The sequence below is a fragment of the Tamandua tetradactyla genome, chromosome 1 (assembly GCF_023851605.1).
Source record: "Tamandua tetradactyla isolate mTamTet1 chromosome 1, mTamTet1.pri, whole genome shotgun sequence".
NCBI classification, from domain to species: Eukaryota; Metazoa; Chordata; class Mammalia; order Pilosa; family Myrmecophagidae; genus Tamandua; species Tamandua tetradactyla.
The window spans coordinates 229,016,756-229,040,128 of NC_135327.1; the positions used below are offsets into that span (position 1 = coordinate 229,016,756).

Sequence of the window (23,373 nt, forward strand, 5' to 3'; positions counted from 1 at the left end):
TAAGTGGATTAACAAAATGTGGTATATACACACGATGGAATATTACGCATCAGTAAGGCCCTGGAGCACATGATAAGACAGATTAGCCTAGAGGACATAATACTGAGTGAAATAAGCCAGAGACAAAGGGATAAACACCATATGAGCAACTTATATGACCATGGCAAAGGTAAAATCAGAGGCTTATTATACAGAATATATGAGACCTAGAGATACACAGAAGCTAGAGATGGGTGAACTGTTAGCTAATGAGGTTGAACTTAACTGTAGGAGGATAGATAGAAGTGAAGGCATTCCTAGTGGGTCTATAAGTAGTACTACCATATATTGAAGGTGAACATGATTGAAAGGGGTTGTATAGACCTATGTATCCCACTGATTAACTCTAGAAATATAAATAAGTTCTTCCATGAACTACTGCAAAGATACGAATCTTGTGCAAACTGTAAGTTTGGGGTATAAGATGAAAACTGCTATTGTATGCTTAAGGCTATGTTTAACAGGAAAACATTAACAGTACCACAGTAATACCAGGGGTATTATAACGGGGGGAGGGACAAGAGCTAAGAGAAGGCTTGGATTTTCTATTTGATGAAGGTGCATTTATTGGTTATTTTTCTTTTGCGAACAATGAAATTATGCAAAACTGATGGGCTGCTGACTTTAGACGTTATACATGAGGCCCAATGGACGGAGATGACCGAAGGATGCACTGACGGAGAAGTACACTGGCTAATGATGATAAAAACATATGACCGAATATGGTGCTACTACAAAAAGGAGAAGTTGTGAGGTATGCAACGATGTGAATGAACCTGTGGGACATTTGGTGAGGCAAAATAAGCCAGCAATAGAAGAGAAAATATTGTATGAATATGATATGGTCTCATTTAGAAAATCCTTATAAGAAAACCGGGGCCTAGACTGTAAGTTCTTATATCAGTCACACTGAGTCTGGAGCAGTTAGAGACTGTGTTACATATGTATATAACCTGGTATTTAGAGATAAGAATGAAGCTGATCAGGTCCGGATTAAGGTCATTCACAATACGGAGCAGGGGGTGGGTAAGGAAGACATTGTCTATATTTCAGAACTTCACCTACTCTTTGCAACCAAGGGAAGAAAGGTTAATTTTGTCCAGAACCTGAATTTTCTATAGCACATAATCTAATTCAACCTGTCTGGATAGATCATTTAAATAATCCTAACACAGGGAACCCAGAATAAGAACGAAGGCCTTTAATCCTGTATAACTTAATGCAATGCCTGGATACATTCCAGAGTATACTAAGCAGATAATCAAAAAGTATTCGCAACATCCCCTGAGGAAGGGAGAAAAATTATGGAAGTATTAAACTTTGCCACTGGGGATACTGGGGAAATCTTGGATACTGTATCAAACATAAGGGACACCAAATCAATAGGCCAAGCCCTTGATCTTGAGGCTTGCTCTTGTGAAGCTTACATATATAGCTGAAAAGCTTAACATACCTATTAATACGCCTAAGAATTACTTCTGGAGCGCCTCTTTTGTTGCTCGGGTTTGGCCACTCTCTCTCTCTCTCTCCCTCAGCCCAACTCTGCAAGTGTAATCCATGCCCTGCTCCCTACGTGGGACAAGACATCCAGGGATGAAAGTCTCCCTGGCGGCATGGGAGATGACTCCAAGGGATAAGCCTGGCCCTGGCAACATGGGATCAATAATGCTATTCTGACAAAAAGGGGAAAAGAAGTATAACAAATAAGGCATCAGCAGCTTAAAGTTCAAATAGAGTCAAGAGACTCCTCTTGAGGTCACTCTTACACATGCTTCAGTTAGACGTTGCTACCTATCACAGCTTGACAAACCGCATCCAAAACCATTCCTGCCAATGCTAAAGAACACTCAGGGCATTATATAAGATTCTACGAAGGTTCCAAGCACTATGGTAATTTCCCAGAAACCTACAACCTCCAGATGGGTCCCTGGATCAGACAAGCCCTGAAATGAAGACGGGCCAGCCTCTCCAGAACATCAAATAGCTGTATCCTCCTATCCCATATTATTGACAGCCCCTTCCAACATGAAGAATTTAGAATCAGCATAGCCCAAATACCCACAGAGTGGAAGAAAGATCAAAGGTGATGGTGGAACTATACAGAGAAGTAGGGTTTAACAAATGAGGATGACTGCTGAATCATTATATTGATATTCTTTTTAATCTCCAGTGTCTCGAGGAGGCTAGTACTAAAAACCTAAAAATGTGGAACCGTAACTCATACCAAACTCTGAAACGTGTTCTACAACTAAATGTTGTGAGGTGCTTTGAAATTTTCTGCTTTTATGTGTATATGTTAATTTTTCACAAAAGAGGGGGGAAAAGGGTTGGTTGTGATGATAATGCACAGACATATGATGATATTGTGAACTTTGTACAATTTTGATGATTACATGGTATGTGAATACACAATATATATGAATAAAAATGTTTAAAAAGTTAATAAAAAAAGAAATTTGAAAACTTAAAAAAGTGTATCTCTACTTTAAAATTTGTTTTTCCATATGACACTATTTAATATCATAAGTCACTACTTTCAAACTTAAATTCAATTACTGCTATCTATGAGATCCTTATTTCTAAACTACCCATACTTCCATTTATTTTCCTAATATTCACATGAAAATAATCTTAATAATATTTAACATTTACTAAACAATATTATGAAGCAGATACTATTCTAGTTGTCATTCACAATTCCAACATTTATTTTCCCTCCTTTATAGATGATGAAACTGGAGTTACAGAGAGGTTAATTAACCTGGAGGCCAAGTCAATCAATGGAAAAGACAGAATTCAAAATCACAGATGGACAAAGTCCACTCCACAGCCCAGGCTCTGAGTTTCAAGTACCCCTACCCCCTCCACCCCCCCACCCCCACGTTACACCTTATTTACACTTCTCTAGAGGTGAACACAGAATAAGCAAAATAAAGAGTAAAGGATTGGGATGTGGGAATCTGAAATGATTCACATAGGGCTGGAGATGTAGGAAAACTGAGAGGGAACCAGAAAACTGAATGAAAATGCATCTTAGAGGTAAAGTAGGGCAATCAACATATAACTGGTTACTATTGAAAATAAATATGATGCTTCATACTTACTTTTTCTGTAGTAACAGTCAAGGATGGAACCAATGCAGGCGATGGTTCTGATTGCTTCTTGTGTTTTTGTTTGTGTTTGTCTTTTTCTTTATATTTCTAAAAGTGGATAGAAGAAAATTCAATTTAAATTTGAATCATATCCCATATGTATGCAATATAGATAAGATTCTTTTATAATTGTGTATAGTTATTTAAAATGTTACGAATATCTCTGTTGAAATATAATTAAAAAAACACTTCCTCTGATCACAGTGTATTTTATACATAAAGACGTAATTGTAGTATAGTTATTTTAACATGACAACAGCTCCCTTATCCTTCATCAAAAATACAGTAACACTAATTAACAACTGGAGTGTATGGGTTATTTGCTACATTTATCTTTAGCAAAATACATACTTTTTCTTGTTAAAAACACCAGTACTTTCATGTGCATCTTACAGATAGCAATTTAAGGTTTATATAGCACTGTCACACATAACATCATATCTGAACAGTCCCATGTACTTACTTCTACGGCCCAGAAATCAGAGACTAGGGCATGGAAACTCAAGCAACAAATTCTTTGTTAGGTTTACTCACAAAATGGAAGAACTGATTATCTCTACAAAAAAATTTTAGACAAAGTCAAGGTGTGCTACTGTGCTTTAAAGTGCTAAAATTGATTAAATTAGATATTCAATTAAATAAGAAATCATTTACATATTGGGAGCCCAATTTTACTTTCTGCATAATTTTAACTAAAATATTGTCAATTATTTGAATTGGCAGGTAAAGAATCGGTAGTGGGTGTGAAGTTTACTACTACTTAAAGTATTAATTCAGCTTATTTATTTCTCATAGTACTAAGTTAGCCATTCAGAGGAGTTAATCTGCTCAAAGCATGAGAGAAGAGATTGAAGAAACAAAGATTAGTATCACTGCCCCTTCCCTAACAGATTATATACCAGCAGGACAAAGAGCAGAAAAATTAAGGATAGATACTTATATTGTCATTGAGATGACAATACTGAGTGAGCCAGAAGAGCAAACAGGTACACAAACAAACCCTTACATAACTGGAAAGCATATGAAAGTACAAGGCAAAGCTGTACACATATACATGTGTGGAAAAGGTGTATACAAAGAGGCATGAAAACCAGTCAGCAAATCTGGAATAGGAATTCCGTTCCCATGTTATTCATTAAGAAATGTATCCAGAAATGAGGACTGTGTTCACCCCACGAACACCGTGTCCATTATATTTTTATTAAGAGCCCGTAAAATGTGAATCAAAGCAGTTCAATGACTGCTAAAATTTTATACATCAAGAAAACAAAAAGAATGTTCAAGAAAAGGCAACTATTTATGAATATCTAGCATTTGATAAGGAAGGGATTCTACATTGGCAGGGAATGACTGAAATATTTAATACTGATGCTGTAACAAGGAACTGATAGTTTGGGGAAATGATATTAGTCAAGGTAAAATAAAATCCAGTAGACTGCTTGCCTTTCATGGTGGAATGCTCACCTTCCATGTGGGAAAACTGGGTTCGATTCCCAGACCATGCACCACACTCCAAAAAGTAAAAAATAAAAAAATAAAATAAAATCCAATATATTGTCTTAAGGAGTTAAAATTAATCTAAAAGCCTGGAGCAAAACATTAAAAAATCTTTATCTGATCTTAAGGCACAAAAGAGTTTTGAAAGCACAAAAACAAAGTAAAATATCTGAAATAAAAAAGGCAGATTTATTTACCTACAAGGATTTAAAACACCCCCATGTCAGTTAAAAAAAAAAAACTGTAAATAAAAAACTACACTGGGAAATGAAGAAGATTAATATGATCGATATATTTATATCATTAAATTTTTTATAAATCAGTAAGAAAAACACCTATATATTTCCATAGAACAATGTACAAAAGGCACAATTGGGCATTCACAAAAAAAGACTGTGAGGGAGAAAGTAAACATATGAAAGATAATTTTTTAACTTTTAATTTTGAGACAATTTCAAATTTGCAGGATAGCTGAAAAACCTACACAGAGAAATCTAGCATAGCCCTCCCACACAGATATCCAGTTCCAACAATTTTAACATTTTGCCCCATTTGTCATATCATTCCTTCAATCTGTTTGTCTGACCATCCATCCATCATCTAAATATTTGAGAGAGATGTATATACTTTATACATCATTCTCTCTGAGCACTTAATATTTTGATGTACATTTCCTAAGAACAAGAATATTTACTTACTTAATTATGGTAAATACAGTTATCAAGGTCAAGAAATTTAACACTGATACAGACCTTACAGTCTACATTTCAATTCTTTCTTATGCCCCAACCATTACTGAGCATCTCCCCCCCACCCCCGTTATTATACCCAGTTAAGGAAAATACCGCATTTAATTGTCATTGTCTCTTCAGTGGTTCTCTCTTTTTTTAAATGGTGAAATATATATGACATAAAATTTTCCATCAACTATTCCCAAGCATAAAATTCAGTAACCTTAATCACATCCACAATGTCGTGCTACCGTTACCACCATCCATTACCAGAACGACCCCGTACCCCAAACCAAAACCCTGCACCCACTACGCATTCACTCTCCATTCAGCATTCTCACAGCACCTCTGTACATTCTGTCTCTTACGAACTTGTATGTTCCAACTATTTCATGCAAATGCAATCATGCAATATATATCCATTAGTGTCTAACTTATTCCAATCAACATGATGCCTTCAAGACTCATCCAGGTTGTGGTATAGCATATATCAGAACTTGATTTCTTTTTAGGGCTAAATGGTATCCCATGGTACATATATACCACATTTTGCTTATCTATTATGAAGGACAATTTCAAAAATCAGACTTAGAAACCATAAAAATGTATGTTCAAATCCTCTGGCCTAGTAATTTCTCTCCTAGCAGGTAAATAAAGGTTTAAATACAATTTATCATGCTACTCTCTGCAATATGATAAAACTGAAAATAACACAAATATCCAACAGAGATGTGGTTGAAAAATTATAATATAGTCACATAACAGAATACTAAGATAAGCATGTTCATAAAGAACAGATATAGAAAAATGGTGGATATGGTCAGAATACTGTTTCAAAAATTTATATAATCAAATGGAAATAAATTAATATTTATTATTTTGTAAAGACTGAGGTTAGGACAACCAATGTCATTTACAAATGCATCAGTGTTTATAATGAACATTAAAAATATTTGAATTTTAGCAATCTGCAATCTATAAAGCAGACTGACATAAATTACCTCATAAAATCCTTAAACAGTCCTGTGAGGAAATTTTTATTTTTATAGATCAGAAATGTATGGCTTAAACATACACAGTATAGGTTCTGTTACCTGCCTGTCTTCATTAAAAAAAAAAAACACTAATCTAAAACCTTACAACCCATGAAAAGAAATTCTAAAACAGAAATTCAAGAGTTGGAGAAGGAAGGAAGAGATGGGAAAAAGAAAAGAAGGAAACAGTTTAAGCTAATAAGATTACCAAATAGCTTCATTAAAGAAACCAAGGAAACAGCATTTGCATGTCTGTAATTCCCCTAAATGTTAAAGTAGGTTTAATTCCAGAATGAATCCACCATTTTCCAGTTAAAGAAGGGGGTCTCTGCCAAGCACTTGGATTCAGCACCTTCATTTCCAACATAGGAGAAACTTATATCAGTTCCTTAGACCGAAAAAATCGCAATGCCCTTATGAAAGAAACCTTTAGATCAGGGCCCAAAGGTTTCCTTATCTATCCTGTAAGTACAGAACATATCGTCCTGATACCACAAATTGGCCACTTGTCTCACCACCAGGTTCCTTGGCAAAACCAGCCATCATATCTCAGTTGTGGCAACAAAAGCTGTACTGAGCAGGACACTGTCAACCAGAAGAGGAACCTTAGAAAAGAGACTGGCTGAGAAGATATGACAGTACCTTCTTGGGCAAAAGAATAAGGTGAAGATTTGCGGGGAGAGTCCAACACCAGTCTTCCCTGGGGCACAGCCAACCACTTATGGCGGCAGCAGCCCTACAAGTGTCTATGGGACCTAAAGGGTAGCCAGGTTTAGATACACAAGGTCCCCAAGTATTTCTACTCTGCTCTATCAGAGAAAAGCAATGGAAGTGTATGGTGACTGTGCAGCTATCTAATTAGATGATAGACCCAACAAGACTCTGGATTCTTCCTACTATCCCAACCAAAGAAAGATAAACTGTCCATGACTGTCAAACCCACAAGCACCTTTTTTGACCTCTCACATTTGCATACTAACTCACTTAATGCAAGAACCTTCATACTCTGAAGAACTGTTCCAAATAAAGTAACACAACTAAAGACAAACAACAACAAAGAGCAGCAACAGCTAAGGATAATTATACAAGACTTTTTCATCTAGCTTTTGGAACAATTTTAGAGAGTTTTAGATCAGGATGAACAACCAAAGGTCAGGTCCAATGTTTCCTGTCTTCAAACCAGAATGAGTAAAGAAATTGATAGAGGAGAATAGAGTAAAAGACAGTAAAGATAATACTTAACATATGTTCATGTCTTCAGCCCCAGGATTAAGATACCTCCGAGTTTTGAAAAGAGCACACAGTGAACCACGGGCAGAAATGTTTGGAGCAAACCAGAAGGTGAAGTCTAGAAAGAATACAATATTGAGCTTGAGGTTACTTCCCAGAAATATTCTAGTCAATTGTTAAACAAAGTTTTGCTAGCACCTAGAAAAGAATTTTATTGCAGCTAATGTGTCAAGAAGAATTAATCAGGAAGGGCAACATTAGAAATTAATGTTTAGACATAATGAGAGAAACAACATATGAATTATTTAAAGAGAACTTAATTTTTCATGTTAAAATTAAGTGAATTTCTAGCAAGGAATGAGTGCCTATACTCAAATAACATGAAATATTACAAATATAAAACAAACTAATTTCAAGTAAAATAATGAACATCCAGTGCTTTTAAAAGGTGATGTGAAATCATCACAAAATTTCCCATTATTAACAAGTAAAAAACAAACTAAAGTCAGTAAAATCAACCAATCAAGCAAAAAACTCTACAGCAACCAAATGGGGAAAGTGGAAGTAGATGCGGGGATGGAAAGATAACAATGTATTAAACAAAAACTGGCAGCCAGGGAGTGAAAAAGAAGATTCTAGAAATAGATGGAAACTGCTCTAGCCTGAGTTATAAGAGTCAGCTTTTAATCCTACGTCCAACTCCCTGAATTCTGAGAATATTACCAAAACCCCCAAATCTAGAGAAGCAATCTTTCTGTTTTCCTGTCTACTAAATATTTTCTTTTCCTGCCAAAAGACTAGTACTAGCTTGAGGCAAAAAATAGGGAAAATGGGGTAGAGTAAAAAGATGTTGCCAAGTCTCTGCAAGTAAAGGGACTCAGTAAAGATGAATTTAATAAAACCCTAGGGGTTTTCCACCATGGGGAAAATACCAAAAGAGTAGAGAGAGTAAAATCTGGCACAAAACATTCAATCAAGTATTAGAAAGAAGTGAGCCCGGGGTTTTAACAAACAAACAAACAAAAAATTGTTTACTGCTTATCTCAAATTTTCCAGGACTGCTGTTACAAATGCCAAAAATTGGTCAGCTCAAGCAATAAGAATTTATCAGCTCACAGTTTTGGACGCTAAAATTCCAAAATGAAGATTTTGGCAGGCTCATGCTTTCTCTCAAGTTTGTAGCATTCTACTGGTGGCCTGCTCACAGTCCCTAAGCCAACTCTGTCTCCGTCACACAGCTGTCTCCCTCGGCTGTCCAAATTTCCTCTGCTTTTAAGGACTCTTGTCATGCTGGATAAAGGGCCACCCTCATTCAGTTTGGCCTCACCTTAACAACATTTCTAAAGAACCTCATCACAAATGGACTCGTACCCACAAGATCAGGCTGCGGTGGGAGGGGTGGGAGTGGGAGCTGAGGGTTGGGGCTGGTGGTACACAGGCTTGAACATGTCTTTGTGGGGAATAAGATTCGATTTGTAAAACTGCCCTAGCTGAGCTTTTATCTTGCACCTGTACCATTCCCTCTGACTTCAGAGTAAGGCAAAATGTTCTCCTCCCAAGAATTATGGTCCCAAAAGCAGTAGGTAAAGAGTCAAGACATTACCTAAACTATAAGGGTTCAAATGTCTAAAATGCGCTCCATGGCAAAGAATCTATTCTATAATCAAAAAATAACATATAAAGCATACAAGTATAAGATAGGCAACCCCTACCTACATAAAAACTATAATGTACATTTGAACAGAGTTCAAGAACAGAACAAGATGATAAAACGGATAAAGGTAAAAGGGGATTGTAGAACCACAATGACAAATGGAGGACTAAGACTTTATCATTAAATAAAACAAACTGTTTTAGTTTCCTGGCTTCTAAAACAAACACTATACAATAGGTTGGCTTAAACAACAGGCATTTATTAGCTCACAGTTTTGAGGCTAAGGGACGTCCAAAATCAAGGCATCATCAAGGTGATGCTTCTTCTCTCAGCAGACTGAGGCACGCTGGGGCTGCCTGCCAGCGATCCTTGATCCTTAGCTTTCTGTCACATGGCAATGCACATGGAGGCCTTTTCTCTTGGTTCTGATGACTTCCGGTTCCTTCCCTTTGGCTTTTTCTCTGTCTGAAGTTGGTTGTGATTAGAGAAGTCTCCAGTAAAAGAATTAAAATCCATCCTCCTTCAGTTGGGTCACATCATAACAGAAGCCACTTCATCAAAAAGTCCTATTTATAATGGGTTCATACCCACAGGAATGGATGGTGATTAAGAACATGTTTTTTTTCTGGGGTATATAGCTCCATGTCACCACAGAAACAGCAAAGAAAACAATTCATGCTGTTGTAAATGAAAATATTGCTAAAGAAAGGCTTGAAACAATCACAGTAATATAAAGAAATCAGATATTAATGCAACCATGAAGAAATTAACAGCTATAGAAAACAAAGATAATCAAATATAAGAAAACTTATGTTCCTGAAGTAGACAATCCAAACAATGGGAAACAGGAGAGATACGCAAAAATGAAATACACACATGCAAAAAAAAAAGTCCACAAAATGAAAACTGAAAGACAATTCTGAAAAATTTTGTAACAAAATGTTTAACCCCAAGATTCAAGACAGTTAAACTTAGTAAATATAAAGGGTGTGTGTGGGGTGAGAGTAATTAACATAAGGGAAAAAGCTCTCTTTAGTCATCTCCACAGCAATACTACAAGCCCACTAAATTACAGGGGAAAGAACAGGTAATCCAATAACATTACTCACAGCCAAGATAAAATTTAAAATTGAAGATAAACAGTCTCGATCATGAAGGAACTCAGACAACAAAGGTACTACGAAGTTATCTTTAAACAAACTTACTTAGCAATAAAATTTGGCTATATTTAGAGTTGCTCTGAAGAACTTAAGCTGGAGAACCTACAATGATTGTGCAGGGAGCCAAGATGGCGGCTTAGCGAGGTGTGGGATTTAACTCGTCCTTCAGAGCAGCTAGGAAATAGCCAGGACCAGTACAGAATGACAGCTGGGGCCACATCAGTGACCAGACACACAGGGTACCCCAGTTTGGACCAGCTGCGAGCCCGCGCAGAACTGTGAGTCCATCAAATCTCTGAGACCAGTGCCCCTCCCCACCAGGCTGCTTCCCAGAAGGGAAAGGAAAGGGACTTTACCAGCAGCAGGGGCTGAGCGCAAGAAAACACCAATTGTGGAATTAACAAATTCTGACTACTAAAGATAGCCCCCCAACTTCCAGAGAAGATGGCGGCTTAGTAAGACGCGCGGGTCTTACTTCCGCCTCCAGAACAGCAACTAAAGAAACAGAAACAATATGAAACAGCTTCCGGAGCCACGACAGAGACCAAAAAGACAGCGTACCCCATTCTGGAACAGCTGAACGGGCAGGGAGAATCCGCTGCGGTGAGATACCCGAGGGGCGCGTGTTTTCCCGGCCGGGGCGGCTGGCGACTGGGGACCCCTCCACGCACGTGGCTCCCCGGTCCGACTGGGAACGTTGGATAGCGGGGCCCTCCCGCCACGCTTGGCGTCTCAGGCCAGCTGAGCAATTTGGACCGGCACTCCCCCAAGCCGCGGCGGCCGGCGACCCCCCCCCTCCACGCGTAGTTTCCCGGGCCGACTGTGAGATTAGGATTGGCAAGTTAAAGGAGCCACAGCATCTTTTACTGGTAGGACCCGCAGACAGATGAGCACCACGAGCGCCACCTACTGGGCAGGGAAAGAAAAACAGAGCCCAGAGATTTCACAGAAAAACCTTTCAACCAGCCGGGTCCCACACCCAGGGAAATCTGATCAAATGCCCAGACACCAGCAGAAAATAATGGATGACGCTCGGAAAATTGAAGATATGGCCCAGTCAAAGGAACAAACCAATAGTTCAAATGAGATACAGGAGCTGAAACAACTAATGCTGAATATACGAACAGAAATGGAAAAACTCTTCAAAAACCAAATCAATAAATTGAGGGAGGACATGAAGAAGACATGGGCTGAACAAAAAGAAGAAATAGAAAATCTGAAAAAACAAATCACAGAACTTATGGGAGTGAAGGACAAAGAAGAAAAAATGGAAAAAACAATGGATACCTACAATGGTAGATCTAAAGAGACAGAAGCTACAATTAGTGAACTGGAGGATGGAACATCTGAATTCCAAAAAGAAACATAAACTATTGGGAAAAGAATGGAAAAACTTGAGCAGGGGATCAGGGAACTGAATGACAATATGAAGCGCACAAATATACGTGTTGTGGGTGTCCCAGAAGGAGAAGAGAAGGGAAAAGGAGGAGAAAAACTAATGGAAGAAATTTTCACTGAAAATTTCCCAACTCTTATGAAAGACCTAAATTTACAGATCCAAGAAGGCAAGTGCATCCCAAAGAGCATAGACCCAAATAGGTGTTCTCCAAGACACTTACTAGTTAGAATGTCAGAGGTCAAAGAAAGAGAGGATCTTGAAAGCAGCAAGAGAAAAACAATCTGTCACATACAAGGGAAACCCAATAAGACTATGTGTAGATTTCTCAGCAGAAACCATGGAAGCTACAAGACAGTGGGATGATATATTTAAATTACTAAAAGAGAAAAACTGCCAACCAAGACTTCTACATCCAGCAAAATTGTCCTTCAAAAATGAAGGAGAAATTAAAACATTTATAGACAAAAAGTCACTGAGAGAATTTGTGACCAAGAGACCAGCTCTGCAAGAAATACTAAAGGGAGCACTAGAGTCAGATATGAAAAGACAGAAGAGAGAGATATGGAGTAAAGTGTAGAAAGAAGGAAAATCAGATATGATATATATAATACAAAAGCCAAAATGTTAGAAGAAAATATTATTCAAACAGTAATAACACTAAAAGTTAATGGACTGAATTTCCCAATCAAAAGACATAGACTGCAGAATGGATTACGACCCAGCAATACCACTGCTAGGTATCTACTCAAAGGACTTAAGGGCAAAGACACAGACGGACATTTGCACACCAGTGTTTATAGCAGCATTATCTACAATTGCAAAGAGATGGAAACAACCAAAATGTCCATCAACAGACGAGTGGCTAAACAAACTGTGGCGTATACCTACGATGGAATATTATGCAGCTTTAAGACAGACTAAACTTATGAAGCATGTAATAACATGGATGGACCTAGAGAACATTATGCTGAGTGAGTCTAGTCAAAAACTAAAGGACAAATACTGTATGGTCCCACTGATGTGAACCGACATTCGAGAATCAGCTTGGAATATATCATTAGTAACAGAGACCAGCAGGAGTTAGAAACAGGGTAAGATAATGGGTAATTGGAGCTGAAGGGATACAGACTGTGCAACAGGACTAGATACAAAAACTCAAAAATGGACAGCACAGTAATACCTAAGTGTAATGTAACTATGTTGGAACACTGAATGAAGCTGCACCTGAAATATAGTTTTTGTTTGTTTGTTTGTTTGTATCTTTTGTTTTTGTTTTTTTCTTTTTCCTTTATATATATATATTTTTTTATTGGTATTTTAATTCTCTTCTCTATATTAACATTCTATATCTTTTTCTGCTGTTTTGCTAGTTCTTTTCCTAAATCGATGCAAATGTACTAAGAAATGATGATCATACATCTATGTGATGATACTAAGAATAACTGAGTGCATGTGTAGAATGGAATGATTTCTAAATGTTGTGTTAATTTCTTTTCTTTTTTTTGATTAATAAAAAAATTTTTTTAAAAATTTAAAAATAAAAAAATAAAAAAAAGATAGCCCCCCACCTGAGCTGAATTTCAAGTAAAACCTGAGGTTGCTGGATTTGCCCCAGTGCAGAGGGCAGGGCTGACAGGGAAAAAGAAAAAGGAAGAAGAAAAAAAACAGTTTTTCTGGATCAGACAGCACAAAATATTTAAAAAGGTCTGGGCCCTGAAGGAAAGGAGGGAGCACATAGGACCTGGAGACAGAGAGAGAAACGTACCAACTTTAGCTCTTCATTGGCAAACCCGAGGAACAGGGGTCCTGCTCTGAAAAGGATTTTTATTTTTTTCTTTTCGTGGCTGTGTTTCTACAGCTTGACTTCTCTTTGGATACAGCTGCAAGGCTTCTCAGGCTCCAACTGCCCCAGGCAAGGGCAGAACTAAGCTTCTCTGAGAGTTTGTCTGGAGGCTGTGCCTTCCCCAGGAGAGGGGTGGGCCCAGTTCAGGTGGAATCCCTCCCTCAAGGAGTTCAGACCCCAGGGTCTGGAAAATTAAAGCAATTAAAGCCAGACTACAACATCTCCTCTGTCTCCATCACCACCCAGCAGGGAGATTCTGAAGTTAAAGGTACCTCATCACCTTATGCTGGTGGGGCCCGCAGGCTGACAAATGCCACATACTGGGCAGGCAAGAAAAATAGAGTCTAGAGGCTTCATAGGAAACTCTTTCAAACTGCTGGTTCTCACCCTCAGGGAAACTGACCAGGTGACTATTCCGAAAAGAAGGCCAGTCTGGAATGGGAAAATCTGGCTGGGGCCTATAATACCTAAGTAGACCCACCTAAGATGAAAAAAAAAATGCACCATACAGGCAGGGCAAGAAACAAGAAAACAAGAACTGAAAAATTCTGATCTGTTAAACAAAACCTAAGCTACAGGTCCAGAATAAGCTGAACTGAATGTCAAAGAACAGATAGACAACAAAGTCACCAGCAAGAAAATCCTAGCTAAAAGAAGCGAAAATAATCCCCAGAATAAACGAATTAAGGTAATTAAATGCCTAGATGCCAGCAAAAAATAACGAATCATACTAGGTAAACTGAAACTATAGACCAGTCAAAAGAACAAAACAACAATTCAAATGAGATACAGGAGTTGAAACAATTAATTCAGAATGTTCAAACAGACATGGAAAACCTCATTAAAAATCAAATCAATGACTTCAGGGAAGATATAAAGAAGGCAAAGGACAAACAAAAAGAAGAAATCGAAAGTCTGAAAAACAAATCATAGAACTTATGGGAATGAAAGACAGTAGAAGAGATGAAAAAAAACAATGGAAACCTATAATGTTAGATTTCAAGAGGCACAAGATAGGATTAGTGAACTGGAAGATGGGACATCTGAAATCGGACAAGCAAAGGAAAATATGGAGAAAAGAATGGAAAAATATAAGCAAGGACTCAGGGGAATGAATGACAACATGAAGTGCATGAATATACATGCTGCGGGTGTCCCAGAAGGAGAAGAGAAAGGAAAAGGAGGAGAAAAACTAATGGAGGAAATTATCACTGAAAATTTCCCAACTCTTATGAAAGACCTAAAATTACAGGTTGAAGAAGAGCAGCATTACCCCAAACAGAATAGATCCAAATAGATGCACTCCAAGATGCTTACTAATCAGAATGTCAGATGTCAAAGACAGAGAATTTTGAAAACAGCAAGAGAAGAGCAATCCATGACATACAAGGGAAGCCCTATAAGACTATGCGTAGATTTCTCAGCCGAAACCATGGAGGTGAGAAGACAGTGAGATAATATATTTAAATTACTAAAAAAGAAAAACTGCCAACCAAGAATTCCATATTCAGCAAAAGTGTCCTTCAAAAATGAGGGGGAAATTAAAACATTTTCAGACAAAAAATCACTGAGAAAATTTGTGACCAAGAGACCAGCTCTGCAAGAAATACTAAAGGAGCACTATCTGAGACAGACAGGAAAAGACAGGAGAGACAGGTGTGGAGAAGAGTGTAGAAATAAAGACTATCAGTAAAGGTAAAAAAAGAATTAGATATGACATATAAAACCTAAAAGGCAAAATGGTAGAAGAAAGTACTGCCCTTACAGTAATAACACTAAATGCTAATGGATTAAACTCCCCAATCAAAAGATGTAGACAGGTAGAATAGATTAAAAAACCGGACCCATCTATATCCTGTCTACAGGAGACACATTTTAGACCCAAGGTTAAAGACAGGTTGAAAGTGAAAGGTTGGGAAAAGATATTTCATGCAAACAATCAGAAAAGAGCAGGAGCAGCTACACTAACATCGAACAAATTAGACTTCAAATATAAAACAATTAAAAGAGACAAAGGACACTATGTATTAATAAAAGGAACAATTCAACAAGACATAGCAATCACAAATATTTATGCACCAAGCCAGAGTGCTCCAAAATACATGAAGCAAACACTGAAAAGAGAGACACATCTACCATGATAGTTGTAGACTTCAATCCCCCACTCTCATTAATGGACAGAACATCTAGACAGAGGATCAATAAACAAACAAGGAATTTGAATAATACAATAAACAAGCTAGACTTAATAGACATTTATAGAAGATAAAACTTTTTGTCAAGTGCTCATGGATCATTCTCAAGGACAGACCATGTGCTGGGTCACAAACCAAGTCTCAATAAATTTAAAAAGATTGAAAGCATACAATGATTGTAAAATATGGTTGGACTATACGTGTTTGTGGATATTTCTCAACAAAAATATTATTTAAAAAAAGGGCTGGTAGCAGGTGTTTAATCAATTTAACATAGAGAAAGGGCCAAAACTGCTCTGAGCCCTAAGGGCCCACCTGATTGCGATGGCGGGATGAGACGCTTCCCCCAACAGAAGCTCTGAACACCTTTCTCACAGATCCAAAAAACAGTTAAAGGACTGCAGTAACAGGACATGCCCCAAACCACTGACAAAGCAGCAGGACCTTCTGGTGCCCTGGCTGGCCCCTCCCCACCACTCACAGCTCTGCGAGGAGCGCCGTGGTTCCAGTGCGGATCTCCCATCTGGGTTCCAGAGTGAGCAGAGGAAGCCTCGTGCATAGACAGGGAGCATGTCTGTCTGGCCCAGACTGGGTGGAGGTGCCCTGCAGGCAGAGGCAGCTCCCAGAGCTCTCTACAGAAGGCTGGGGGTAACAGGCAAGGCATGCTGCCTGGGGCAAGGGACTGCTGGCTGAGGGACATGTTCCCAGGACCATGAGGACACTTTCCTAGGGAAGAGGGGACATTCAGCTCTGTGTAAATGGGTGAAATCCTAGAAAGAATAAAGAAAGAAAATGGGTAAAGGTGGCAAAATGTCAGAATTGATACATCTGGGTATGGGGGGATGGGAGTGGGAGGGTAAACAACTTTTTTAATAGTCTGAGGATCATGTTTACAGAAGGGACCATCACGCACAGACCTGAAAATTGTAACACAGACTGTAGTACATATATCTTTAGAAACAAACAAACCAAACAGCAGCAAGGGAGGGGAGGGTGGAACATGGGGAGACTACTAATCTTTCATAGCAGGGATTCAAAACAGAATTTGAAGCATATTAATATGTTCTAGTTTGCTAGCTGCCGGAATGCAATATACCAGAAATGGAGTGGCTTTATAAAAGGGGAATTTAATAAGTTGCTGGTTTACAGTTCTAAGGCCGAGAAAAGTCCCAATTAAAACAAGTCTACAGAAATGTCGAATCTAAGGCATCCAGGAAAAGATACCTCAGTTCAAGAAGGCCGATAAAGTTCAGGGTTTCTCTCTCAAGTGAGAAGGCACAAGGTGAACACAGAACACAGTCAGGGCTCCTCTCTCAGCTGGAAGGGCACATGGTGAACATGGCATCATCTACTAGCTTTCTCTCCTGGCTTCCTGTTTCATGAAGCTCCCTAGGAGGCGTCTTCCTTCTTCATCTCCAAAGGCCGCTGGCTAAACGACTCTGCTTCATGGTGCTGCAGCATTCTCTGCTTTCTCTGAATCTCTTTTTCTCCAAAATCCTCTTCTAGAGGATTCCAGGAAACTAATCAAGACCTACCCAAATGGGTGGAGACATTCCCCTGCTTAACAACCACTCTTTCAAACTGGCACATAATACAAGATATATCTGTTTGCAAATGAACTGTAACTGCACATATATTCCTTCCTGGTGAACAGAACCTGACCAATTTTTTTTGGATAATCACTCTCATGTCCTGAGAAAAGTGACATTCCCCATTTCCCAAACCGAAAGGTGAGTAAAAGTGAGTCTAAGCCACATAAGGCAACTGATGTCTTTAGGTATGGGACCAGCATAATATGTGGGAAGTGGAAATTTTCTGGGAGACTGCCAGGAATGTTTCCCATGCTTTTAAGAGAGACTTCCTTCCTGCCTTTAGATGTTTACAGGTGTGGCCACAACCCTAGGAACTACTAAGGCAACTGTGACTGGAAAGCCAAGCAAAGTGCAGAGGACACAATGCCCTGCCATATGGAACTGCTAAATTCACACTTTGAAAAACCCAGCCTCAGAACTTCTTACATGAAATAATAAGCTTCCTATGGCTCTAAGTCATTTTAGTTTAAATATTTTGTTACTTGCAGCTAAAATCATCCAAACTGCAAAGGTACCCTCCTGCCCCTCACTGTGCCTATTTGCTTTTTTAATCTCTATTATTAAACTTAAAGGGATTTTTAAGAAAATCATAACTCTTGAAGTGAGGAAATTTTACCTGTAGTTCAATATTATCTATTTTACTTCCATTTCTTTTTCTCCTGTATATTTAAGTAAACCTGATACTGTATTTTTTAAAAATATAGTATTAGGGGGTTTTAACATAACTTTTCTCTCTCTCTAACCAGACTTTTTATCTACATACATACATAGCAAAAACATCTGCAATATTTATGTTATAGTAATGATAGCTGTTTCTGACAGTAAGATGTGGGGCATTTATGGCTTAACTTCTCTTGCTCTAATTCTCAGTAATTACATAAGGCTTAACATAAAGAAGGGACTGAACTGTCCATCCAACTCCTCACCCAACCCATTTCTTCTTCAGCCCAGGAACAGACTGGGACACTTCCCAACATCCTCTGTAGTTGGATGTGGCCATTTCAGTGAGTTCTAGTCAATGCTATTTGAATGAAAATGATGGGTGCCATCTCTAGGCCTGGCCTGAAAAGTCCCAACTATTTCATCTACATGCTCCTTTCCCTTCCAGAGATCAATATAGATGAGTCAAGGAGGCATCACTTTTAGTGAGAAGAGTCACACAACCAAAGGAATCCAAGGCAAGGCACTGAGTCACAACTTGGAAGAATACCTGTTTTGGACTTTGTTGTGAACGAAAATTAAATACTGTATAAAGCCAGTGATAATTTGAGAATTGTTTTACGTTGGGAGACGATCCTTCACAGTTCTCCTATACTTCTGATGTCTTGTCAGTAAGACAAATACTGTGCACTGCCCTGGACTGTCCTTCCAAGGTTGTTTGTATACTGAAGAGCCCTGGAAGACAGAGAATGTCACCCTTCAGAGCCGAGGGCAAGCAGGTTGATAGTGCATACTGGGAGACTGGGGTGCCCTGGGCTCAGGGTTCTTCTCCCAAAATGCAGATGACAGCGTGGGCAGATATGATCTGGTCTTCTACGCATCAACCTTATGGACACTGGGTCTCAAGAAACAGTGCAAAAATGCTCCTACTCTGTCAACTGATATCGTTCTAAGTAATAAACGGTCCTTCCTCTCTGACCCAGAAGTCTTCTATATCCTAACTCGTTACTCTGAAAGTGGGATAAACTCACATGCCCCTTTCAAAGTTCCAAACAGTTTGATGACAAGAATATGCTGCTTGCTGTCCAACAGATGGCTTACTGGAAGAAGGAATGGGCCTGACAGGCCAATTGCGTGGGATACGAAGGAAGTCTACAGGGGTGGGCATGAACACTGAGTCAACTGCCTGGCCACCTGTGCAGCAATGGTCCTCGATCCTCATCCTGTGCTGGGCTGGATTTCTTTACAATGGTGATGAAGTGACTCACTATGGAATAAGAAACTAGCCCAAGGGGATATAAGGTGAATTCTTGCAATCAAGTGCTACCACCCTGGAAAATTCTCTGAGTCCTTATATTGAAACTAGTTGAGTATTTGAGAGATTAACTCAGAAATGGGGCAGAAAACGGTGCCCTGATTCAGTGGGTATGACTCACAGAGGGGAAAAGAAGCTAGCATGACATTGCGGGTGAGACCTTTGGGCAATTAACTGTACTGCTGGTATATCTGAAGGTGTACACATACGGTATTAGCAAACTATGGCACACAAGCTAGGAATGTTTTTTTCATTTTTAAAGGGTTGGAAAACAGTTTTTTAAAAAGGATACATGTCAATACCTGACATTCTCACAAGCAGTGGGGACAACCAAATCAATAGGCCAAGACCTCAATCTTGGGGTTTGCCCCTATGAAACATATCTCCGCAAAGGATAGGCTAAGCCTACTTAAAATTAGGCCTAACAGTCATCCCCAGAGAATCTCTTTTGTTGCTCAGATGTGGCCTTTCTCTCTCAGCCAACACAGCAAGTGCAATCACTGCCCTCCCTGTGTCTATGTGGGACATGACTCCCAGGGGTATAAGCCTCCCTGGCAACATGGGACAGAAACCCTAGGATGAGCTAGGATTTGGCATCCAGGGATTGAGAAAACCTTCTTGACCAAAAGGGGGAAGACAGAAATGAGACAAAATAAAGTGTCGGGGGGGGGGGGGGGCACTAAGAGATTTCAAACAAAGTTGAGAGGTTATCCTGGAGGTATTCCTACACATTATATAGATATCCCCTTTTTAGTTTAGGTGTATTAGAGTGGCTAGAGGGAAGTACATGAAACTGTAGAGCTGTGTTCCAGCAGTCATGTTTCTTGAAGATGACTGTATGATGATATAGCTTTTGCAAAGTGACTGTGTGACTATGAAAACCTTGTGTCTGATGCTCCTTTTATCTACAATATGGAGAGGTGAATAAAAACTATAGATAAGAAATAAATTGTAGAGGGAACAAAGGTTAAAATAAATTGAGTAGATTGAAATACTAGTGGTCAATGAGAGGGAGGGGTAAGGGGTATAGCATGTATGAATTTTTTTTTTTCTATTTCTTTTACAGAGAGCTGCATATGTTCAAAAAAATGATCATGGTGACAAATACACAACTATGAGCCACTGACTGTAACCATGTCAAGAATCTGTGTTATGTCAATAATATCTGTTTGTTGTTTATAATAAAAATAAAAACATTAAAAAAAAATACACTTGGCACACCCTCTCCCTCCTCTACCAATGCCACCTCTATCTTCTGCCACTCCCAGTACTGCTTGTGTGCACGTATGGTGTGGACCTGGTATCTCTTGTGAAGTAGTAGCTGAGGAGACTCCAGCTCGTACCATGGCCAACAAAAAACTCAAGGAAGGAGTCTAGACTCAGAATAACGATCATGTTAACTTGAAACAGCAGGGCAGGATGGTTCTGTGGTGCAGTCTAAGGCGAAGAGGCATACACAACTTAGTAAACTAATGAAAGCCTATTGTGAACAACAGGCTTTCCCAATGAGGCAAATCAGATTATGATTTGATGAGCAGCCAATCAATGAAACAGGCACACCTGCCCAGAACAGAACTAGAGGATGAAGACACAACTGATATGTTCCAGCAGCAGGCAAGAGGTGTCTATTAAAAAGGGAGCCTGCAATTTTGCTCCAGAATTCTGTTCCAACAGACTAGAATACATTCTCAATTAGAAAAACCACTATTTGGTTCCACCACATCCTGACTACTACAGTACAGTTTTCTCCATTCTTTCATTTTACCTTTTCCCATCCTCTAAGGAGGGTTCAAACCAACAGGTTATGCTGGAAGCTGTGCAGCAAGCTACAGCAGGCCTTCTACACTTGAGGCCCTACCATCCTCACAACTCTTCCAAAGTATAAGTTCCTGTGGCTGGTGACTCGATCAATTGGAGTGTATGGCAAAGAGAGGCAGCCTCCACCCAGAAGCATCCACTGGGGCTTTGGACTCATCAGCCCCCTGACACTGATACCAGATGCACCCCATCTGAAAAGCAGCCGGTGTATGTGCACAGGCATACTGCTTTTTATTTATTTTTTAATTAAATGGCCAATACAATATTTTGATCAATATCAAATGGAGATGGGATGGGGAAAAATACGGGTTCTGTGAAAATACTCCCTTCCTCCATTACTGGCATGGCATGCTCATTCAATTCTTACCTTTATATTCCACTAAGTTATTCTGCTCTCACTGTTTAACAAAAACCAACAACACACACAAAAAAATCCTTGATACCTTGTTGAACTGGAGAATTTACATTTATCATTGTAAAAAAAGAAGACTTTTATAACTTTTTTGTACATAGATGTTACATTTAGGGCAATCTGTATTTAAGCAATGATAAATTACTCAAAAAGAAATGAGCCCTAGATAAGTTTTCCCTTCAAGTTAAGCATCTTGTTGTTTAAATAAATTTGTTTAAAAAAAAAAAAGAATACATGACCAAAAAAAGCATGTGGTCTCCAATAGCTAAAATATTATCTATCTGGTTCTTTACAAAGAAAGTTTGCAGACCTCTGTACTATATGTGGAAAAGTGCTGGTGGGACAAATAAACCACTCCCCAAAGACTCTCTGTCCCAAGTGGTCTGACAGAAACAGACAGAATCCCAGAAAGACAAAAGGCCTTGAAAAGTAATAGGGGAAGAAGGAGATGCACTCTGAACATATGATCCTGTAAGGTCAGTGAGAAAAGGCCAGAAAGAACTGGAAGCTTATAGGTAACTGAGTTGGACGTTGTGCTTCTGTCCCCTGTGGTTTAGACCAAATCCTTTGAACAGACTGCTGGTCCTAGGCAGGGTGTCCTTGACACTAGTGATGTCTTCTTTACCGTACCACTCACACCACAGGATCAAGACCAGCTCCCATGTATGTGGCAAGGCCTCCAACATAAACCTGTAGTGCTTTCCAGAAGAGCCTAAACTCCCCCGCCATTTGCCACTGGTATTTATGTCAGGATTTAGTGCAAGTGCCTCTGTCCTTTGATTTCCAAAGCTTTCACTACTGGTTGGTAAATCAGAAATCTCTGGCAACAGCTCTGTGATGTTATCACAACTTTGCCAGCAGTGTTAACTGAAAAACCCCAATAAAATTCAGGGGCTACTTTCATAAGTAAAGCTTCTTGGAAGTATGTGGGTGGATGCGCAACACCCAATCCCCCTGGAAGTCAAGGAAAAATGGCTTTCTCTGCAGAGTCCCCACCACCACCACCACCAAAAAGGAGGTGCAGCAACTTAATGAATGTGTAAGACACTGGAAGCTCTATGTGCCTCATTTTCACATTCCACTGTGTTCTTTATTTATATGTACCATCCTGTAGTAAGTCATCCTCTAAGGAGGGTTCAAACCAACAGGCTGTGCTGGAAGCTGTGCAGCAAACTACAGCAGGCCTTCTACACTTGAGGCCCTACCAGCCTCACAACTCTTCCAAAGTACAAGTTCCTGTGGCTGGTGACTCGATCAATTGGAGGGTATGGCAAGGAGAGGCAGCCTCCACCCAGAAGCATCCACTGGGGTTTTGGACTCATCAGCCCCCTGACATTGATACTAGATGCACCCCATCTGAAAAGCAGCCATGAATATGCTTCTGGCCTGTTGTCAAAACTGAACAATACCTCCTACATGGGACATGAATCTAGGGGTGAAAAACTTCCTGGTGACATGGGAGATGATTCCCAGGGATGAATTCAAACCTCACACTGTGGGATCAACAATTCTATCCTAACCAGAAGGGGAAAAAGAAGTATAACTAATAAAGTACCAGTGGCAGAGAGAGTTCAAATAGAGTCCAGAGGCTACTCTGGAGGTTGCTCTTATATAAGCTTCAGGTAGACCTCGCTACCTCTCA

General features: G+C 39.3%; 1 protein-coding gene across 1 annotated transcript in view; it reads right to left on the reverse strand.

Annotated features, from left to right (window-relative positions):
- Positions 1-23,373, reverse strand: part of MLLT10 (MLLT10 histone lysine methyltransferase DOT1L cofactor) — a 250,202-nt gene that overhangs the window by 104,517 nt on the left and 122,312 nt on the right. The window contains 1 exon segment of the mRNA XM_077154301.1: positions 3,144-3,239. Coding sequence (XP_077010416.1) covers positions 3,144-3,239 — 96 coding nt within the window.